This window comes from Molothrus aeneus, chromosome 4 (genome assembly GCF_037042795.1).
Source record: "Molothrus aeneus isolate 106 chromosome 4, BPBGC_Maene_1.0, whole genome shotgun sequence".
In the NCBI taxonomy this organism is placed as follows: domain Eukaryota; kingdom Metazoa; phylum Chordata; class Aves; order Passeriformes; family Icteridae; genus Molothrus; species Molothrus aeneus.
The window spans coordinates 45,904,836-45,925,056 of NC_089649.1; the positions used below are offsets into that span (position 1 = coordinate 45,904,836).

The window sequence follows — 20,221 nt, forward strand, 5'->3', positions numbered from 1 at the left end:
GTACTTCAGCTTCACAAAAGGGCAAGTTCATAATATTAGACACCATGTCTACTATCTTCCAAGAGTGCTATAAGGCAGATCTTAGTGGGTTATAAAGGCTCAGAATCCAAATCACCACTGGAGAGCAGAGATAAGCATGCATTTCTACAACCCATATATCTTCAGTGCTCAGCATTTTCAAAGGCTTCATAAGGCTGGTATTTATCAGAAGCAAAAATAAATTTAGTAAACTTTCCTCACCTAAAGTACATAATCACTAGGTAAACCTTTGTAGCAGGAACTATGGCAGCCATCAAAACCAAACTGAAAATAACACAGATTGAGACACTATGTTTTATTAATACTCTTCCAGATTACATTTCTATTCCTAAAAAGAAAAATCAGGAATACATCTAAACCTAAGAATACCATTACTTCTCAGTCCTGGGAATAGAACATGGTTAGGTTGGACCACTTCATTACTTTCTGTATACCTTAATATTAAAAAAAAAAAAAAAAAAATTCAAATAATACTAGCTCCAGCCAGATTGCATATTGAACACAGTAGGTTGTTAATCCCCCCACATCAATTTCCTGATAAAAATCCCTGATTAAGAAGTTTTCCCTCTAAATTAAGTTTATAACATTCTCTGTTGGTTGGCTCAGCCACTGGATGGTGTAGGAACTGCTCCCAGGTTTCTTGTTGCTTAGATTATCCAGCCTCAGGTGCACCATGGAACCACCATCTTTGGAGGTGGAGCCAGCAGTTTTCTCCTTAACACAGTCTGCTTCAAGAGGCCTGAAGAATCAGCTCTTGAAAAAAACAGGAAAGGTGGTTGTGTGTAGGGGAAGAAAGGAGGAATTCTCAACACTTTGGAGAGTTGATCCTTGAGCTGAGCCAGGTCCAGCAAGTGAGAAAACCACTCAAATCCCACCATGGGAGCAGGCACCACAGCACAAACAAACCAGACAATAAGCAGATCTCCAGTGCAGAAGCTGTCCATAAATGCATCAGTCCCATGAATCATCTGCTATAAAAAGTTCAGTGTCTCATCTTCAGCATTGTTTAACTAGAATTCTGTACATTATATACAAAAATGCACAAGGATAACTGCTTGATGCTTCCAATCCTTGTTCTTTTACAGCAATGAAAAATTTTAAAAACCAGAGTCTGGACTTATAAATAGTGCAGAAAATGCAAAGGCTAAGAAGACAATGCCTCCTATGATTGTCACTGAAAAGAAAACACAAAACAAGAGGAAATTAGATGTCAAAAAGTAATTATCTTCCATGACACATTACAGACATTATTTTAAAAAAATGTCTGATTCCCAAATAACCTTACTTAAAAATTCAGGCTACAAGCAGTGGATGTTGTCTCTAGCTCACTACCGGGATGCCCATATGCCAACCCACTGTCTAAGCATCTCCAAGGATATATTCTGGCCCACAGAAGGAAACTTTGTTTTACTCTTACTTGAGCCAGTATAAAACTAGGTTAACATCTGCTGTTGAGTATTTGGCTGTATGGCAGAAAATAGGATGGGATATTCTCATGCCAGAGGAAGCCATCAATTGTGACTGACATATATTTAGCATTTTTTACATGTTTTAGGCACCTGTACTGAAAGAAAAAGTATAAAAAACATTAACTACTTGCAATGGCCACAATCTGCTAGAGGCTGGGATAGAATTCTGGGAAAGCACCACTGCATATATTCCCCAACTCTTTAAACAAACTAATATGTCCTAGAAGGATCTTTGGTTTAATCTAAGGCTATTTCTGTGGCTCAAGATCCACACTGTGCTTGGAGCATATTAAACCATTGTTAGATTAGCATTTTGTCACCAATTTCCTTGGCAAACAAACACAACAGCGTGCATGTTTCACTTATAGCAGTGAACCTGGTTTTTTACCACCTCTGCAATTACAGCACAAACATTCTGAATGAACACATATAGGAAACAGCTTCACAGGATTATTTTTGGGAGCAAGAAATCTCAGCACATCATAGGACTGACAGTGGAAGCAAGTTGCAGCCTAAGTTAAAGAAAAACATACAACCCAATGTAACCTTACTGGTCCTGCCTGTTGCAATTAGCAGGTATGATAAAAAAACCCATTTATGCCACAGAGAGTAGTTTTTATGGCTTTTAAATGGCTGGTGTAAGTCATTAGGATGCAGTTCTGTTGCTCACCTGACGGTCTAGACTCAGAATTGCAAAAGAATTTCTATTATCCACTGTCAAACAATAAATACTGACCATTTAAAATAGTGTATTTCCTTCCTCTGGTCTCCTAAGAGAAGTAGCCAATAGTGAAGTAAAATGAGGTGGGGTGTAAGACAGACTCAAAAATAAATCCCCAAATAACCCAAAGGAAACCAACAGTTTTTATGGTTTTTCCTAAAGTTTCAAGAAACACTGTTCCCAAGCATGCAGCTCTTTACCCCACAAGCATTACCAGCATTAGTTTTTTGTTGGAGTGAGTTTTCACTTACCAGTCCTAACAGAAATTTTTTGTGCTATCATTCTCCCTCCAATAACTGCTAAACCAGTGCATAGGCAATGTCCCACTGTTCCTCCTACTGCCACACCATAGGGGTCCTAAGGGGAAAAAAAAAGCACAAAGGGAGGATAAATAATCACTGTTGAAAACCCACTAGTCCTACAACAACCTCAGAGCAGTGCTTTGATTCCCTGGTTGCAAACTGCCAGGCATGGAGGATACTGTCTGGTGATTGCTCTGCTGCTCAGCCCTGTCTTAAAGACTAGTAATAGTGAACATCAGCTGGTGAGACAGACTTAAACCCAGCCTAAGATAGGAGCATATAGCATGTTCAGCTATGCAGCATCTTTAAGTTGTTAATCATAGATCCAGAAATGGCTCTGCTGTAGTTAAACCAACAAGCAACGTCTAGAGGGAACGTGGCAGCAGTTGAAAAACACAATATGCATCAGCTGGAAGAACACCCACCTATCTATAAAGAAAGAGCAAAATAAGTCCTTGAACTGCAAATGAAAGCTTTCAGCAGCTACAACATTCCAAGTTCTCTGCCCTGCTTCTCCCACTTGTGCTCCACACTCTGCCCCACTCCATCACCCAAAGGGGGAAGCATAAGCATGAAAGATCTGAAGTCCAGAGGATAATAAATTATTTTAAAATTTGCTGTCAACAACAGCTTTTCACATCACTGAGTAACAGCAGCTCCTCAGTGTGTGAACAACTGCAGTACATAAAGAGGTTTCTCAGATCTCCTAAGAAATTACACAGCTAAGGACAGCATGTGTCCCCTGCTCATCTCTATGTGACACTTTTAGTTCCAAAAGGAAAAAAAAAGGCTGCTGCCATCACCTAAGGAATGCATGAAATCTCAAAGAGGCAAACAGCAAAACTGTCTAAGAAATTCTGTGGTTTGAAGACAACACTCACTAGCCCAAAAGAACCAAAACCACAAGCCAGTGAGAAAAGGTGGCAAGCCCCAAACAGGGCAGGAAGAAGCAGGGCTGAGCCAGCAGAACAAACAGGCCCCCAGGAGCAGGACCCAGAACCCCTGGATACTCCTACAGCCAGCAATTACCTATATAGCCCTCACTGGCAGAAGGTGGATCTCATCCCCCCATTCCATCATAATTATTCACTGATTTTAAAAGCCAGAAACAAGATACCTTCAATTCATTTTTTGTTTGGTAGCACTCTTATGAACATTTCATATTCTACAGGTACAGCCCACAGGTTTTAGCTACAATGCTCAGCACTTCACAAACCAGACTAAGGAGTCTGACAGACACTTCCTAAGGGGACACTTAGGAAATGCAAACCAGAAGGCAACAATCCCCTGTAAAAAGATGGGCTTAAGCAACTTGCCTAGCAAATTGGGCAGAGGCTGTAGTGCTTCCTTTTTTTCCAAGAACAATGAGATCATCCTCTGCTGCTGTTAGCTCTAAACATCTTCCCTACACTGTAACAGAGACAAGAGGTTCCTGCAGGTTACAGCCTCCTTCATTACACAGCCCTGATTTATCCCTAGGGAACATCTGAAAGTGCACCTGAAAGAAGCATGAGTCCTAGGGAAAAAAATGTAAATTATCTCAATGCATGAAAGAGCATATGCAAGCTACTTATATTTATTAAAAGCTTGACTATAAGCCTTCATCTTCCTTTAAGTGTAATACAGCTATATACACTCTAACCACAATGAATATAATTTAATTTACAGCATTACATAGTGCCCAGCAGTTTAGAGTTTATTGTCCTTCTATATTAACCATATTAATTCATATTTTAACAAGAGGTATCTGAGGAGGTTATCTTTCTAACAGTTTAAAGCTTGATGGAATGGAAGTATTTTTAAAGTTACCCACTTAAAACTGAATGACCACAAAGAGCAAAGAAACATCTCTTCTGTAACATCTCTCAACACTGTAACAAACCCCAATTGATGTCAGCTGCATGACATAAAGCAGCTATTTCCAGAAATGCCAGTGCAGTCCCAATCATGTAACAGTAGTTTTAATACTACACAGAGCTTCAGTGCATTTCCTGTCAGGTCTCGACACAAACCATGTGAGGCACATCAAGGCAGCAGGTGTGAATCTGATACCTCCTGCAAGAGTATTTTGTTTCTTATCCCTCTATGGGCAACCCAAAGAAGGCAGAAGAACAGCAGGGACTCTGCAACACTCACCTCTCTGGCAGCCAAGACTATGGTTGTTAATTGGGAACGATCGCCCCATTCTGCTAAAAATGTTAAAGTAAAAGCTTGAACAAAGATTGGTGAAATAAAGTGTAGCCATTTCTTCTGAGGTATAGTGGTGCCTGGCCCGGATTCCACATCTCCTGGCCCATTTAACAGTTTAGTTCTCTGAAGCTGTGGAGGTCAAGGGGAAAAAAACCAAGAAATAACCATAAAATTAAAAATGTCATCCAAACAACCCAAATTAAACACTTAGCAATAAAGCTAGATATTTTGTTTCTAGAATGTTATCAGCCACTGCCTGCTGCATTATCAACATATTTATAGTCACCATTACAAAAAAAATAGCTATATATACACATACTGTGCATACATTCACACATGCTGTGTATACCTAATATATACACATACTGTGTAGATGTGTATATCTCCACATGTGTGGAAATATACACACATATATACATATATATAGCTGCAATCAGCTCTAACCTTTGATTATTGTCAATCTTGTATTGCTTACAAATAAAGTGTCTGACCATTAGAAGAAATAAAAGAAGAGCCAGGAATAAGCTGTTGGTGTCCTCTCTGGTAGCAATGCATTAAAATCACATCAAAAACGCCCACTAACCAGAAGGTCCCTTCTCTTTTAAGAAGCCAGGCTTGCCACAGAACTGGAATCACCTGCTGAAAAAGCCTTCAGGGAACCACTTCTACCCCATCTACCACACATTTTCTGTGTCAGTTTATCAGTCACAGACACAGCTGAACACCCCAAACATGACAGTGCTGCTCTGCAGCTTCACAGCTGTAATTCTTCCACCAACTGTCATCAACAGCAATTTCATTACTTACTTCCTCATCTTTTTTTTTAATTTCTGCTTGAACTTCCTCCAGCTCTTCCTGACCTTCATCTGGACTCATTTTCAAGCCTTCCCGAAGCATTCGGATGCCAAAGATTGCAAACAGTGCTGTTGACACATAGTATGTGTACACACGAGGAATAACCGTGGTGGCATAGCCAAACAAAACTGAAAAGAAAACAAATGTGTCATTTAAAAAAATAAGCATGAGGATCATAGTTGTTTTTCCCACATCTAAGAAATGCTTGCTAGCAAAGTCAGCAATCCAAATATCCACTGATAAATAAATATTGCATCTTTTGTTAGTTCTGTATAATTTTCTAAGTTTTTGGAAGATAACATGCTAGAAACTCCAACCGTTACTGGTTATGCCAGAGACTGAAGTCCACTAAGACACAGACAATGCACTCCAGCCAAAGCTGAGGCACTGCTGTTCCTGAGAGCCAGTCCAAACAACATTATCTTTCCCATCAAGGTCTATGCAAGTCCTGTCTTTCTCCATACACACCATTAAACTACCATCTATAACTGTGTTAGATTAGTCATAGTGTATTCCAGGTAATTCCATTTACATGTTGGATAGCATCTCTTTCCAATCATTTCATTTATCAGATAAAGTCAGAATAAGATTTTCAATGAGGTAAATCTACCAGGCATATCTACAAATTATCCAGCTGGGTGAATCCATGTCTGTCTTCCTTTGCCAAATGCACATTACTATTTCCTTGTTCCCCATATTCCCCACATACACACAATGTGACCAACTTCAATCTTTCTTTATTTCAAAGGCAGATCCCTCTTACAGACTGAAAAGCAACCTTCACAGCATGTCTTTTAGAGGTATTGAGGGTGATTAAACTAAGCCAAAACAAGTTCTTAAATAAGAACTTGTACCCAGGACAAAGTACTTAGTTTTCACAAAGTAACACCACTTAGCATTTTTGACAGAAAAAGGCCTATATAAATGGGAAGAAATAAAAAGTCCACGCCTTATATTCAGGGTTGTTTGGACCATACACTCACAAGTGTTTCTGCTACTTTATTCCACAAGCAATTAGATAAAAGGAAGCATATTTGCTTTGTGTGCTTTTCTGTACACACCTTTTTAGTTGAAAAATACAATCAGAAGTTATTACATGATCTAGAAATAATTCTGCACTGCCACTACCAGAAGTAAGAATGAGACCAGAATTAATCAGCCTTATTACTCATAAATGCAGCACATACATAAATAAATAGCAGTACTATTTCCAAAGTAAATAAACCAGGAGTTAAAACTAAACTTCTTTAGAAAGACTGAAAATACTGCAGTAAAACAATGCAAGAAAGCTAGACAAAAAGGCTTTTTTCTAGCATTTCTTACATATATAAACATAGACACAGTGAAATAATCAGAACTGTAAGACAGTTTATTTTGTCAAGCACAGCTTGAAAAAAATATCCCCAGTAGATTACTTGGAACTAAAGAGTTTAAGTGAGTATGTCTTCATGAAATCAAGGTGGGCAACCCCACCCAGGAATTTCCAAACTCAGCTTGTATAAAACAAATCAAAAGGCAAGAGATAGGAGAAGGAAAGGGTGTGGGGGAGGAAGAATCAAAACAAATTCCTTTCTGAAAAGGGAATAAATAATTGGAAACCTCTAAACTGGGGGATAAAAGCAAAAAAGGAAGCTTTTATAATAAAGCATTAAGAAAGATTTGAAGAAAATTAGTATAGAAAAAGAGAGCTATAATGGGCAGGAGAAATTACACACAATGCAAGTGGAAACTGCTCTAACTAAATCTGCAACAGTCGTAGCAGTGTGTGTACACAGCAACAGCTACACACCCAAAAACCATTCACAGAAACACTTGCCAAGCAGCCTGTGCCAGTGAACTGGCTGTCTCCAGCGTGTAGAAACCAATCACCACTATTTCAAGGATTTCTGAAATGGGCATGGTTAGAAATGAGCATATAGACAAACTCTGTGCTGCATCTGGTCTGCCTGAAGCTGCTCCATTTTACAATCACAGCTACCTAAGTGCCCACGGCTACAGGTTCCTCAAGTGCCCCCTGAGACCTTACTTCCCACTCCTGCCCCTCCATATTCCACTTACACAGCTCCCAGCACAAATCCAAACAGCTATGCGTGCAGGAATACAAGTCAGACGAGGAAAATGCGTCATCATATAAAGAATCTTTTACCTTAGGAGGAAAAACTCAAGCCACTCCCACATTCCCTTTAGGCATACTAATTTAACAGGAGAAAAAAAAAAAAAAAGTAAACCAGTCCAAAAATCAAAGGAAGCACTTAGGCTCTCCATCTCATTCCCCTTCCTTAAACACCAGCTGAAGCCTAGGGAACACAAAGACTTCATTAGAGGAAAGAGCCTAAATACCCCATCTGAGATGCCACGCTCCACATGAAAAGCTTCACACTCTCCTCCAAACAGAAAACTGTGTGTATGTACTATCTGCATTCCACTTAAGGTTTTTGCATAAATACATACCCATCACTTCCTTAAGAGATAAAACAAACGAGAAAAAGCAGCGTGCTGACCTGACAAACACGTCATGAGTCCCAGGGCAAGCATGGCACCAGCCAGCACGGTCAGGCGGTTGTAGCGCATGGCCATGATGGCCGCGATGAAGAAGGTCTTGTCCCCCAGCTCCGACACGATGATGACCGAGATAGCAGCCACGAAGGCATGAATAAAGCCCAGGTTAGTCTTGTCAGCTGACTCTTCACTGACAATGTGGACTGGAGCAACTAGGGAGGAGCCTTTCTGTAAGAAGGGGGGGCGAGAAAAAGACAAAACAAATCCTAAACACTCGTCAATTAGGCTTGAATGCTTAATACACAGAAATACAAAGCCTTGTATTTCTCCTGTCATACCAACCTGTGTAGAGTGACATTTTAAGCAGATACACCTCTCATGTTCATTAATGACCATTAACTAGTTCCTGGCTGCCACCTACCTCAACCTGGCAGTTAGGCACTAGGCAAGAGGATCCTGCTGATTATTAAAACATTACTGCACTGTGCATGCTATTACCAGAACATGAGAACCACCATTACAACAAAACATGGTCAGCTCAGGTCCAATATTGCTGTCTTTAACATCCCTACCCATTTTTTATGGCCTTAACCGTGAACAGCTTTCTGATATAAATATTAGTAAATGCTTCAAAATAAAACTGGGCGACTAAAATACCTTAGGAAAAAAATAGCCCATTCAAAAATGGTCAGGATCATTTTCTTCCCTTGCAAAATCTTTGCATCTCAGATGCATTAAAATTTCATAAATTCATAGAATGGGTTGGGTTGGACAGAACCTTAGCAATCATCTAGTTTTAAGACCCCTGCAATGGACAGGAACATTTTTCACTAGACCAGATTGCTCAGAGCTCCATCCAACCCGGCCTTGAACACTTCCAAGGATGGGGCACCCAGTACCAGTGCCTAACCCCTCTCACATGAAAGAATTTATTCCTATTACCTAGCATACACTTCTCCTCTTTCTGCTTGAGCCCAAGCCAAATTTTGTGCCAGTTTTCATCAGCTTCTTCTGCACTTGCTCTGTGTTTGCTGAAAACTAACTTTAAGACTCTCAGTGGTGAAACCAGACCAGCACACTCCAGTTCCCACTCACTCGCCGAAGTGTTTACCTCTACACACAGTAAGGTATCTGTGATCAAATGCAAGGCCGAAGATCTCTACACGGATGCTCACATCCCTGACCAGGGATGGCTGAGAAAGCTTGTTTCAGCACATCCACCAGCAGAGACAGCCCGCAGCCTGCTCTGACATGACGGCTTCCCAGCATTCCACTTTCAGCAGTGCTCCAAGTTTGCTGGTGTTGATATTTAGCTCCCACGCTCTGTGTGACACGCTGTGACTTCCCAGAGCTCCTTCACCTTTTGCAGCACTCTATGTTTTCTGGTTTGTGTATGTGACACCAGGCGTGCTCCATGTGCTACACCAAGCCACACGTCAGGAATTTTTCCATCCCTCTGTGCGATCAGTGGAACTAGAATCCCCTCACCGAGAACACTGCTGAGTAAGTTTTAACGCAAAGGAATTTATATCAATTGTTGAGAGAAAAAAACCCGGCAGCTTTGGAGCAGCAACAAAGCGTGCTTTCAGCTGCTTCTGCGGGGGCAAGAGAGCACTGACCCCTTTCCCATGTCGCACACAGATGTCCCTCTTTGAGCAGAAAAAGGGGAGGATGCAGTGGCCCTGCAGCCCTCCTCTTTTTCTGCTAAAAGCGGGGCATTTCGGAGCCCGACGGCCCCCGGAAGCGCAGCGCGGCGCCGGCCGAGCGCTGCCGCGGGGGGCACAGCGCGGGCAGCCGGCGCGGCCCGTCCCCGCCTCACCTCAGCCCGCGGCTCCGCTCCCTGCGCCGCCGGCGGTGGCGGCGGCTCCTTCTTCCTGCCGGGCTCTTCCTCGGGAGCGGCGCGGAGCCGGGCCGGGGCCGCCAGCAGCAGCGCGGCCGCCAGGAGCAGCGCGATGGCCCGCGGGAGCGGCGGCAGCGGCGGCGGGGACCCCATGGCGGCCGAGCGCGAAGCTGGGGGGCGGCGCGAGCCCCGGTTGAGGGCGCCGCGTCACCGCCCGCGCCGCGGCCCCGCTGCCGCCCCGCCCGCGCCCGCTTCCTGCCGCGCGCGGACGGCCCGCCCCGCCCCGCCCGCCCCGCCTCCCGCCCCGCCTCCCGCCGTGCTGCCGGGCCCGCTGCCCTATGCCGGGGCGAGGGTCGGCACCCCCTCCCTCCTTCGGCCCTCGGCGTGGCGAGGCGACGGGCAAAGGTGGCTGCGCTGCGTTCCCGCGGAGCGGGCGAGTCCAAGCGTGTCCCTTCCCCGTTCGGGGTTGCCTACGGGCAGGGAAAGGGCGCAGCGGCAGGGACGGGCAGCGGCTGCGTGAGGCGGCAAAAAAATCCGCATAGGAACGGCCCGGACACGTCTCGGTTTCGTTGTTGGCCGAGTGCGCAGCAGCGCTTCGTGTATGCGTGAGGCCAGCAGGGCCCCGAGCACGGAATTACAGAGCGGGTCGGGCTGGCAGCGACAACAGCGGCTAGCCCATCCGAGCCCCGGCTCAGGCACCGCCATCCCGGAGCACACGGCCCAGGGCCGTGTCCTGAATAGCTCCAGTGAGGGAGAGTCCACAGCCTCTCCGGGAAATCTGTTCCAGTGCTCAGTCACCTGCACAGAAAAGAAGTTCCTCCTCATATTCAAGTGGAACTGCGTGTGTATCAGTTTCTGTCCCTTGCCTCTTGTCCCGTTGACCAAGGGGAGCCTGAATCCATCCTCTTGGCACCATGCCCCCCTCTAGATAGTTGTAGACATTGATGAGTTCCCCTCTCAGTCTCTTCTTGAGGATGACAGGCCCAGCAGCTTCCTCCACCTTTCCTTGTGTAAGAGAGATGCTCCAATCCCATAACCATCGCTGTTGCTCTTGCTGGACCTGCTCCAGGAGCTCCATGTCTCTCCTGAACTGAGGAGCCCAGAACTCAACACAGCACTCCAGGTGATGCTCTCCCAGGATAGCTGCGTGCCCTGATGCTCTCCCCAGAGCAAGGACAGGAATGTGCTTCCTGAGGAGCAATAAAGCGATTGCTCATGTTTTTCAAATACGTAAGCCCAATTTTGAAAAACCATTCAAAATAGAAACAGAGTGTAATAAACTTTTAATTGATAAGATATACTTCATTGTATAAAAATACTTCTTATGTACAAAATAACATGATGTAAGTAGACAACATGCTGAAACACCAGCACCCATATCAGTTCGTTACACTAAGTGATCATTCAGACCAGTGTCATGAGAAGGAACAAAATATTCAATAGTTAAGTGCAAAAGAAGTCCCTGTGCTAAATGACATTATCTCCCCAGTAAAGAATTTCTTTGCAATGTTTGTTAGGTACTGTTTTCTGTGTGTGCTCTGCCCTAGCAGTTCATTATATCTATTTAGAAACCAGTGTAGTTGTGTTTATGGTCATCCTGCACAGCTGTCCCCCCTAACACACGAGGGACTCCAAAAACCCACTATAAAGACAACAGAACCACAACAAAGAACATTAATTTTCTGCAATTTTTCTTCTACTGTCTTTTTAGTCAGAGGACCTTCCACTATTTTCGCACTTGAGGGACAAAGCAGTCTTCATCAATGAACAAAACCACTTTGGTGCAGAAGAGATAATGCAGCGAATGGGTCTGTTTATCTCCACTGCTGAGCATGAGTCACTCCTCCACCACAGCTTTCTCCATCGCTTTTTGTGCTTCCAGTAGTAAAGCGGTGGCTAGTTTTCATTGTCACCAGGGAAGCACAGAAAGATACACAATTTGCCTCCCTCTGAAGTGATTCAAAGAAAAGAGACTTGGAAAGAAATATGCTTCAATATTAGTCAAAATTACATAAAATACAGTAGTTCAAATGATTCCCTCCTTTCAATAGTTTTCACAAATATGATTTGGACTTGCTGCACAACAGCAAGTGTTTTATGCATAAGATATAACTATAAAAGACACAATTAGCATCTCTCTACTTTGAATTAAGGTCTTTAGTAAACCTCTTTTAGCTCACATGATATGCAGTGACCTTACATTTCCTCAGAAATTGGTCACTTGGATGAGATTATCATTAAAATTATGGGCTTTTGAGATAGAATTAGAGAAAGTGTGTGACTTTACCTTGGTTTTAATAAGCCATTAATCTCTTTTATTCCCAGTTTGCATGAAAATACTTTAGAAAAAATTATCTAAAAAACAAGTGGTATAAATGCTTTTCGATGCTTTGGGTATGAGCTAAAGTTTTTCTGATAAAACTCATGACACAAAACAGCAGCCAATGCCTGGTTAAAAAGAACATACATCACTACACACCACCATGTCACATTGTGTATTCCAAGTGTGATGGCCATAGAAACATATATTAGGAGCTCTGCAAAATAATGAGGGCAAGAGACGCTCTCAAACCAGTCTCCAAAAGGTACACTGTGGCTCAGACTTACAACCTTTCCTGCAAGCAAACAGAAAGAAATTAACTGGGAAGATGCATTAAACAAACTGTTCTCACAATTACGGAACAATATACTTATTAATCATCATAATCTTCTCACAATTATAAGCAATGTGCTGATTAATCATCATTATCCACCTTCATCTGATCTGACAGCTTTGCACTTAATGAAACAAGATGCAACCTCTGGCTGTGCAAACAGAGTATGGAAACCATGTCTATCCTTAAGTTGTTAGCTTCATATTACATTTTTCAGAACTATATATACAGACATACCACACCCTCTCCTCCCACTTCAGCCATCCAAACAGCCTCATTTAATCTACATACTACAGGAAGGGAGAAACACTTGTTTTTAAGGTATTAGAAGATACAGAAGCCTATTGAAACAACCAGAAAAAAAAACCTAAGTAAATATTTGACAGAAATGAAACATCTTACCTGATCTGCTTTTTCTAAGATTAGCTAGAATTGCAAGGCATCTGTGTTGGTGAAGAGAGGCCCAAATGTACATCATAACTCCTATGATGTGATACCAGCAGATCTGCACAGAAAGCTTTTTTCCTGAATGAAACATGTTTTATTAATATATGGCCAGGAAGTAACTTCCCAAGCATCATCTCAAAACACTCTATAACATAGAGTGTTATAACATATATTACATCTCAAACAATATATATATAACATATATAACATCTCAAAACACTATATAACATTTTCTCAAATGTTACTGTCTTACAAAATTCTAGTAGTGAGCCTCTAATTCCTTGAAAGAGGCTTTGAAATCCTGTATCATTTGAGTGCCCAGGTAGCAGTTCATTTCCCTTGACTGCTCTATACTAAAATACCTAGTTATTAATCCAGCAGTTTGAAATGCAGTGTGATGTGCAACGACGCATAATTGGTAGTCTAAGACCTCAATATTCAACACTGTTTGTACCTATTATTATCCTAATTAAACATGCTGTCATGGCTCAGGTCAACATGCAAGCACACAGTTGTCTCCCTCACAGTGACACACATACACACACACACATATGTACATACCACCCCTGCCTGACGTGGTTCAAAGTGCTTAAAAACTTCACCAAACTTAGCAACGACTGCCTCACAAAAATTAACCACAGGAGGAGTGCTACAGCCAGCTGATGGTTCATCTGTGCAGGGGATTTAGCAGCTCAGTTGTGACACCCAATGGAATGTGTTGACAGAAACAAGTCATATAATACAAATTTCTCATGTATTAATGGAAACATTACAGTACCAAAGGAAAGAAGACACTGCCTGAGTCAAGGCAGAGCAGTGGCAAGTTCTCCATGGGAAAAAAAGGAGGTGGCCAAGGCAGCCTTGCAGACTCAGCTTGCAGGAAAGCTTACAAGAAAAAAAACTCCTCTTCAGTTTGAGAACTGAAGTTGTGTAGTGGCATTTGAGAACTGGTACCTATTACTGTCCTTCACAAAGCATATGATCTATATCCTTTCAGCAGATAACCATGACGGTTAACATGAAAGTGTCTCCCTGCCTGTGTTTGGGTATAATGCTGGCTGATTGTATGATATACTGAAATGTAATTTCTTTGAACTATGCCAGGAAGTACTTTTATGTCTCATCAGTTAACACACTTCTCAAACAAGCAGCTCTCTATGAAACCATTTGCCACAATGGAAACAAATGAGAGCAAAACTGCATCTTTGATGATAACTAAGCAGGCACTTACCATTCCTGACATTAGTAGGCACTTGACACAGCACAGTTGAGCCAACAGCAATGTAGTAACCAAGTCCAAAGCAGTACTGCACTATATGAATGACACCACTGGAAAACACACTGGTCCAGAGGCATTCTGCAAGTCTTCGACAGCTATGCAGCCAAAGGAGCAAGAGAACCAGGAGTGCAGAGAAGTGCTCACTATCTGCTTGCAGACAAAAACCAGCAACTTAGAAACAGACAGTAACAATTTCACCCTGACAATGCTTCAAAAAGACTGTTCCCTCTTCCAACAGCAGAATTTTATTCTCATTTTAAATTAACCAGGAAAAATATTTGTACAGGTGAGGCACTGCTGATCAGAGCAAGATTTCTTCCAGAAGGCGCTAATGGCCTTTTCTGTTAAAAGGACTGCTGAAAGCCTGCATATCCATAAATATTTCTATCTTCAATAATGACAAAGGCACTTGGTGTACCAGGAAAGTAATTTGGAGCGTAGTTGAAAAGCAACCAATGAAGTAGCACTTGGATACAAATTCAGTGTCCAGGTTTTTTATTTATATGGCTACATTATCATATCTGGAATACTTGCCTGTGTCCTTGCTCTGAGAATCTCTGCCAAGAGCATGGTGCATGTCCCGAATCCATGATGGGAGTGACTTTCCAAGGAACTCAGCTCGGAAAAGACAGATCAGCAGGAAGCCATTCCAGAGCACAGAAACCACATAAAAGTGAGTAAACCACCTGTGGGAACAAAAAAGGGTTTTCATTAATGTTCTCATCATTCCTTGGAAAGGTAGCTGCAGGACATGCTTGTCTGATGGAGAGTACATTCCATTTTGGTGCCCACAATAAATGTCCAAGTAGAAAACTCAGGACTTCAGTGGTACCAAGCAGGAATAACCTTAACACATTTTATCCCAGTGAAATGCTGCCTGGAATAACCTAACTTAGCTTACCTAAGTAAACATAGCTTCACTAAAGAGGAGACAGTGTAATCCACACATTGCAAAAGTACTCCTCAAGGCTTACAACTACTTGTGATGTACATTTTCTTTATAATTTACACAACTCAAAGTACATCCAGATTAGTCTTCTGCTTATTTCCAAGCTGCTGCACCTCACAGCACTCCCACTTTTCTCAGTTCTAGTGGGTGCATTACATGACATGTTAAAATTCATCAAAGAAACCCAGAAGTAATTACCTTGCTCTACATTAAAATATCTTGTCCTTCTGCAAATTCAAGGTCTGCAACAATCATACAGAAAAAAAGCAGTGACCATCAACACCACTGGGTGATTAGAAGGCAAGACCACACATTTGGTTTTTTTAAGAAAACAAAGAATCTTCCAACCCCATAATGCACTTATAAAAGCATATTGTGCATTACCAAAATGCAAGGCATGACAGTCAAAGCAGGTAACTGGGCTGAGTTAAATAGCCTACAGTTGTTTTCAATATCCAGCTCAAACTAGGTGATCCAGTATTTCCCTTATGCTTTTAAAATTAGAAGTTCTTCTGGCAGTGAAGAAAAATCAGGACTTCTGGAAACATCTGCAAAGAGATAAAATATGTCCCATGGGAAGATGCTGATATGTTGTCATTATAGTGCAAGAGTTCTAATGTCATTATATTGCAAGTGTTCCATATTGCTAGAGTTTTGTACCTTCTTGATGTTTATTGTAGGCAGCTCCTCTAGGCACTGACTCTTCCTTGTCCTCACAGCAGCCAACTGACTCCAGTTCCCCTCAACCAACCAATCCACTCTTTTTTTAACACGCCTCTCATTGGCTACAGGTGTGGCCTGTTAAAATCAGGCCTGCTCCCAATCTCTAATAATTGGCTCAGCTGCAACTCCTTAATGGGGTAAGATTAATTTCTATACTAGCTTTACTTTCTTATATTGTATCCCCCTACACTGATAGCCTTACTTGACAATGTAACTACTGGTACAAAACTAGGATATAACTGTATAGTCAAGTGAAGACAACATTTCTGTTGAACATGCAAACTCTTCTCTTGGGGCAGTGAAGGGGTACAACACTCTTGCTTAGTGAAACCAATGACTCTCCCCAGAGCAGCTCGGGTATCTCTCAAGAGCACAAAAGAGATCAAGTCAGAATCACAGCACTAGCGAGCATCCCTGTGTGCTCCAGAGCACCTTGCCCATTGGCAGCTGGTTTTCCCTATAGATTATGATTTCTCCTCAGTTCCTTCTTCTACAAAGCAGAAACTGCAACATTCTCTCTGCTGATTCACGACAGCAGAACTAAAATTTAACTCCCCTCCCTCCCTTTCTAAGACAAACAGAATTTGTACATTGATAAAAACTCACCATCACCTCCAAATTTCAAGCTCTTTCCCTGAAGTCCTATTACTCAGTTGACTCATATCTTGTGACTTGCCAGGAAACTTTCTCCACACATTGATTTTTGCTACCAGCACACAAACAAGCCCTGGCAACTTAAAAGAGACACACCCTTCGAGCTTTCAGCAATTCCAGTTACAGTGGGGATATATCTGACCTAGAGATCAAACCAGCACTACAGCAAGTACACGTGCCATCCCTCTTCAAGGAGAGGAATTTTTACTATTTGCCAAGCCAACCTGAAATGCAACACAACATTTTACAAAACAGAATGGCAAAGTTAAAAACAAGCTCAGGCTAGTGAAAACACAATGCCTGACTGGAAACAAGAGACAGTTGAAAAGAATAGAAAACGCCTTAGTGGCTACCTTCAAGATCTTCTCTATTCCTTCAGGTAGAAGTGTTATGGATTCACTGTCATTATTATGATTAACTAACAGAATTGCTTTGTACATACTGAGGCCTTGAGACCAATTCCTTGAAAAAGCACATTCTTCAGACACCAATCTCCCTATGCAGGGGTGTTGGGAAACTTCTATTGGAGAAAGGTCAACTCAGACAAGAAGCTGCAGTACACAGTGATTAAGACAAAGCCTTTATGAATCCTTATTTTCACTCAGGGTACTGCACATTTTAAACACATCCCTGGGTATATTCTGTATCATAAAGCCTGATAACCAAGATTACAACCTTTCCATGAATAACTTGCTGTGTCACAAAACTTTTTTTAACTTTTCATTTGAAAGCTTTGTATACAAAATGTGTCAGAGATTGTTACAATAGGGGAGATCAGATCTTCAGGCCAAGTAGCCTCCCAGTCCTGTCCTGCTGGCCTTGCAAGACCCTGCCTGGCTCTATGTTCAAGTCAAAGACTAGTTCTAGTCATGAATCTCAGCTGATTAAAAAATAAGAAATCCCATAATACATAAAACCAGAAAGGGGGGTGGAGGGGGTACTGCCTCCTTTCATGATTTCACTAAACATCTAGTTATTTTAATTCATTTAATTACACATCTAAACATATACACATATTTAATTTTGTTTCATCAAACATCTGTTAAGGTGGATTTGGATAATGCAGTGGTTCTTTTGCCTTATCAGAGAGACTGTTCATGCAAGCTCTAGATTGCTGTATTGCCATGCTGTTATTGGCCACATTTCAAAAAGAAACCTTGAAGGGAGAAGGCAACGACTACGAACTGGAGTAAGACAGTCAACCTACAGCACATTTGCAGAGTCACAATCACTCAGGATTCCTCGTTCCCAGGTGCCTGACCTGAGTCTTGCAGGGAGGTTTGTTTTGGAGACCTCGCATGCGACTGGGATTCAAGGGATTCGGGTTTTGTTCCGATTTGGAACACAGGGATTCTGGACGATCGCTCACAGTCTCTATGCTCCTCGGTTCTCCATCTGCAGAACCAGAGTAACACTTCGCAACAAAGCTGAGCCCATCTCTATAAAACCCACGCCGTGCTCTCGGCGTGTGCTGCTTGTTCACTGCCGCGACCTCCGGCTGCGGTACCCGAGACGCGCACCCGGTACCCGAGACGCGGCCATCGCTGCGCGCCGCCACGGCGGCAGGACGGGCCTCACCTCTTGGGCACCTGCAGGAGCCGCAGCCAGCCCGGGAGCTGCCCGCACCCGCGCTTCGTCTTCCCGTAGCGAATGAGGTCCTGGAAGAGGCCGGAGATCACCAGGCCAGCGCGGCCAGGCCGCGGCGCCGGGGACCGCCGGAGCAGCAGCAGCGCCGCCAGGAAGGCGGCGGCCAGCAGGGACCAGGCGGCGGCCAGCGCCGCCAGCATCTCCCCGGGCCCGCTCCGCCCCGGGCCCGCTCCGCCCCGGCCCGGCCCCTGCCCCGGCCGGTTCCGCCCCGGCCGGTTCCGCCCCGGCCGGTTCCGCCCCGTTCCGACGGCGGCGCTGTCCCTTCCGCTTCCCGTTCTCGGGAAAAGCGGAGTCCCTGGAGCCCGAGCGGCGCTGCGGAGCCGGGGTGCTGCCCGCTGTCCCTGTCCCCGCGCCCAGAGCAGCGCCGGGCCGCGTTGTCTGACAGCCTTAGGCGCCGTTCCCCGCCGTAGTCTGCTGGAAAAGCTGGCAGCCCGCGGCTTGGACAGCTGTACCCTTCGCTGGGTTAAGAACTGGCTGGGTGAGCGGGCCCAGAGAGTAGGGGTGAATGGTGCTGCATCCAGCTGGCAGCGGTGTTCTGCAAGGCTCAGTATTGAGCACAGTTCTGTTTAATATCATTATTGTTGATCTGTATGAGGGAGTCGAGTGTACCCCCAGTAAATTCATGGATAACGCCAAGTGGGTGATAGAGTTGATCTGCTGGAGGGCAGGAAGGCTCTGCAGAGGGTTCTGGACAGGCTGGATCCATGGACTAAGACCAGTAGTGTGAGGTTCAACAAGGCCAAGTGTTGGGTCCAGCACCTGGGTCACAACAACCCCCCACAGTGCTACAGGCTGGAAGAAGAGTGTCTGGAAAGCTGCCCAGCAGAAAAGGACCTGGGGGTGCTGGTGACAGGGGCTGAACATGAGCCAGATGTGCCCAGGTGGCCAAGCAGGCCAATGGCACCCTGGCCTGTGTCAGCAATAGTGTGGCCAGCAGTGATTGTCCCTCTGTACTCAGCACTAAGGAGGCCACACCTTGAGTGCTGGGTTAATTTCTGGGCCCTTCAGTAGAAGAAGGACATTGAGGTGCAAATTTTATATTTTACCAATGTACTTTTACTAAGCAGAGGTATAAATTCTGCCTAGATTATTTTGAGATATGACTACATTAATCAATCCTATCAGTGAATCCTTCAAAGCAGCACATGCACTGCTGAAGCACTCATGACGTCAGTGACATTGCTTTGAGAAAAAAATCATTGAATCTCACATTTCTTGCTAAAATGTGTTGGTAGCTCTCTGGTTATATCTGCATGACAGGTTATAATAAATATGTGTCATTCAATACCATTTATGTCAATGCTTGGTGCTCAGTGTAATTCTCTTGTCAATTGTGTATAACTGAAACCTAAATCTGGTTCAAGGATTTCATGGCCAAATGGTTTCGGTAATTAGCAGGAGATGAATATATCAGCCAGGTGGGTGTAAATCTTTGGGGAGTGAGAGGAAGGAGCTGACTATATGTGGATAATTCCCCAGCTGGTGAGAGCAGGGGGAAGGAGAGCATGCCCAGGATGTGCTGGGCAGGAGGTAGGAGTGTCACCATCCCTGCTTCCCAGCCCTGCAGCTGGGGGGCTCAGCCAGCAGCTGCCTTGCCATGCTTATCTCTGAGTTCTACATAGCCACATTTCCAGAGTGCTGCTGTGGTGACTGGCTCCAGCACAGCAAGGCATGTGTAAGCAGGGAGCAGCCATGCCTGCTGTGCAAGCAGTGATGGCATGGGAGCTGCCTGTGACAGCCTGCAGGTCACAGCTGCAATGTCCTTCTGCAGGTCCTGACTTGAAGCACCCTGTGCTCTTGTGCTGCACATTCCCCCCAGCTGGACATTGTCCACTCCACTCTTGGAGTGTATCTCTCTGAAACACAGCAGATATACCTCTTTCTTTTCAGCCTCATTTTCTTTCTGAAACAAAAAGGAGACATGTCACATCTTTGTCTCTGCAGTCTGCTCCT

The 20,221-nt window shown here is 43.8% G+C and overlaps 2 protein-coding genes across 2 annotated transcripts; both read right to left on the minus strand.

Moving 5' to 3' along the window:
- Nucleotides 1–319: 319 nt before the first annotated feature.
- On the minus strand, nucleotides 320–10,068 carry TMEM165 (transmembrane protein 165). Its single transcript, XM_066549099.1, has 6 exons — nucleotides 9,895–10,068; nucleotides 8,078–8,303; nucleotides 5,529–5,704; nucleotides 4,668–4,850; nucleotides 2,481–2,586; nucleotides 320–1,213 (listed from the first exon to the last, which is right to left on the minus strand). Exons 1-6 carry the CDS (start codon nucleotides 10,066–10,068, stop codon nucleotides 1,137–1,139), a joined length of 942 nt encoding a protein of 313 aa, XP_066405196.1. The 3' UTR covers nucleotides 320–1,136.
- Nucleotides 10,069–11,181: 1,113 nt separating this feature from the next.
- SRD5A3 (steroid 5 alpha-reductase 3) lies at nucleotides 11,182–18,408 on the minus strand. The gene is made up of 5 exons (XM_066549100.1): nucleotides 18,200–18,408; nucleotides 14,830–14,981; nucleotides 14,248–14,442; nucleotides 12,972–13,094; nucleotides 11,182–12,530 (listed from the first exon to the last, which is right to left on the minus strand). Exons 1-5 carry the CDS (start codon nucleotides 18,406–18,408, stop codon nucleotides 12,271–12,273), a joined length of 939 nt encoding a protein of 312 aa, XP_066405197.1. The 3' UTR covers nucleotides 11,182–12,270.
- Nucleotides 18,409–20,221: the final 1,813 nt, after the last annotated feature.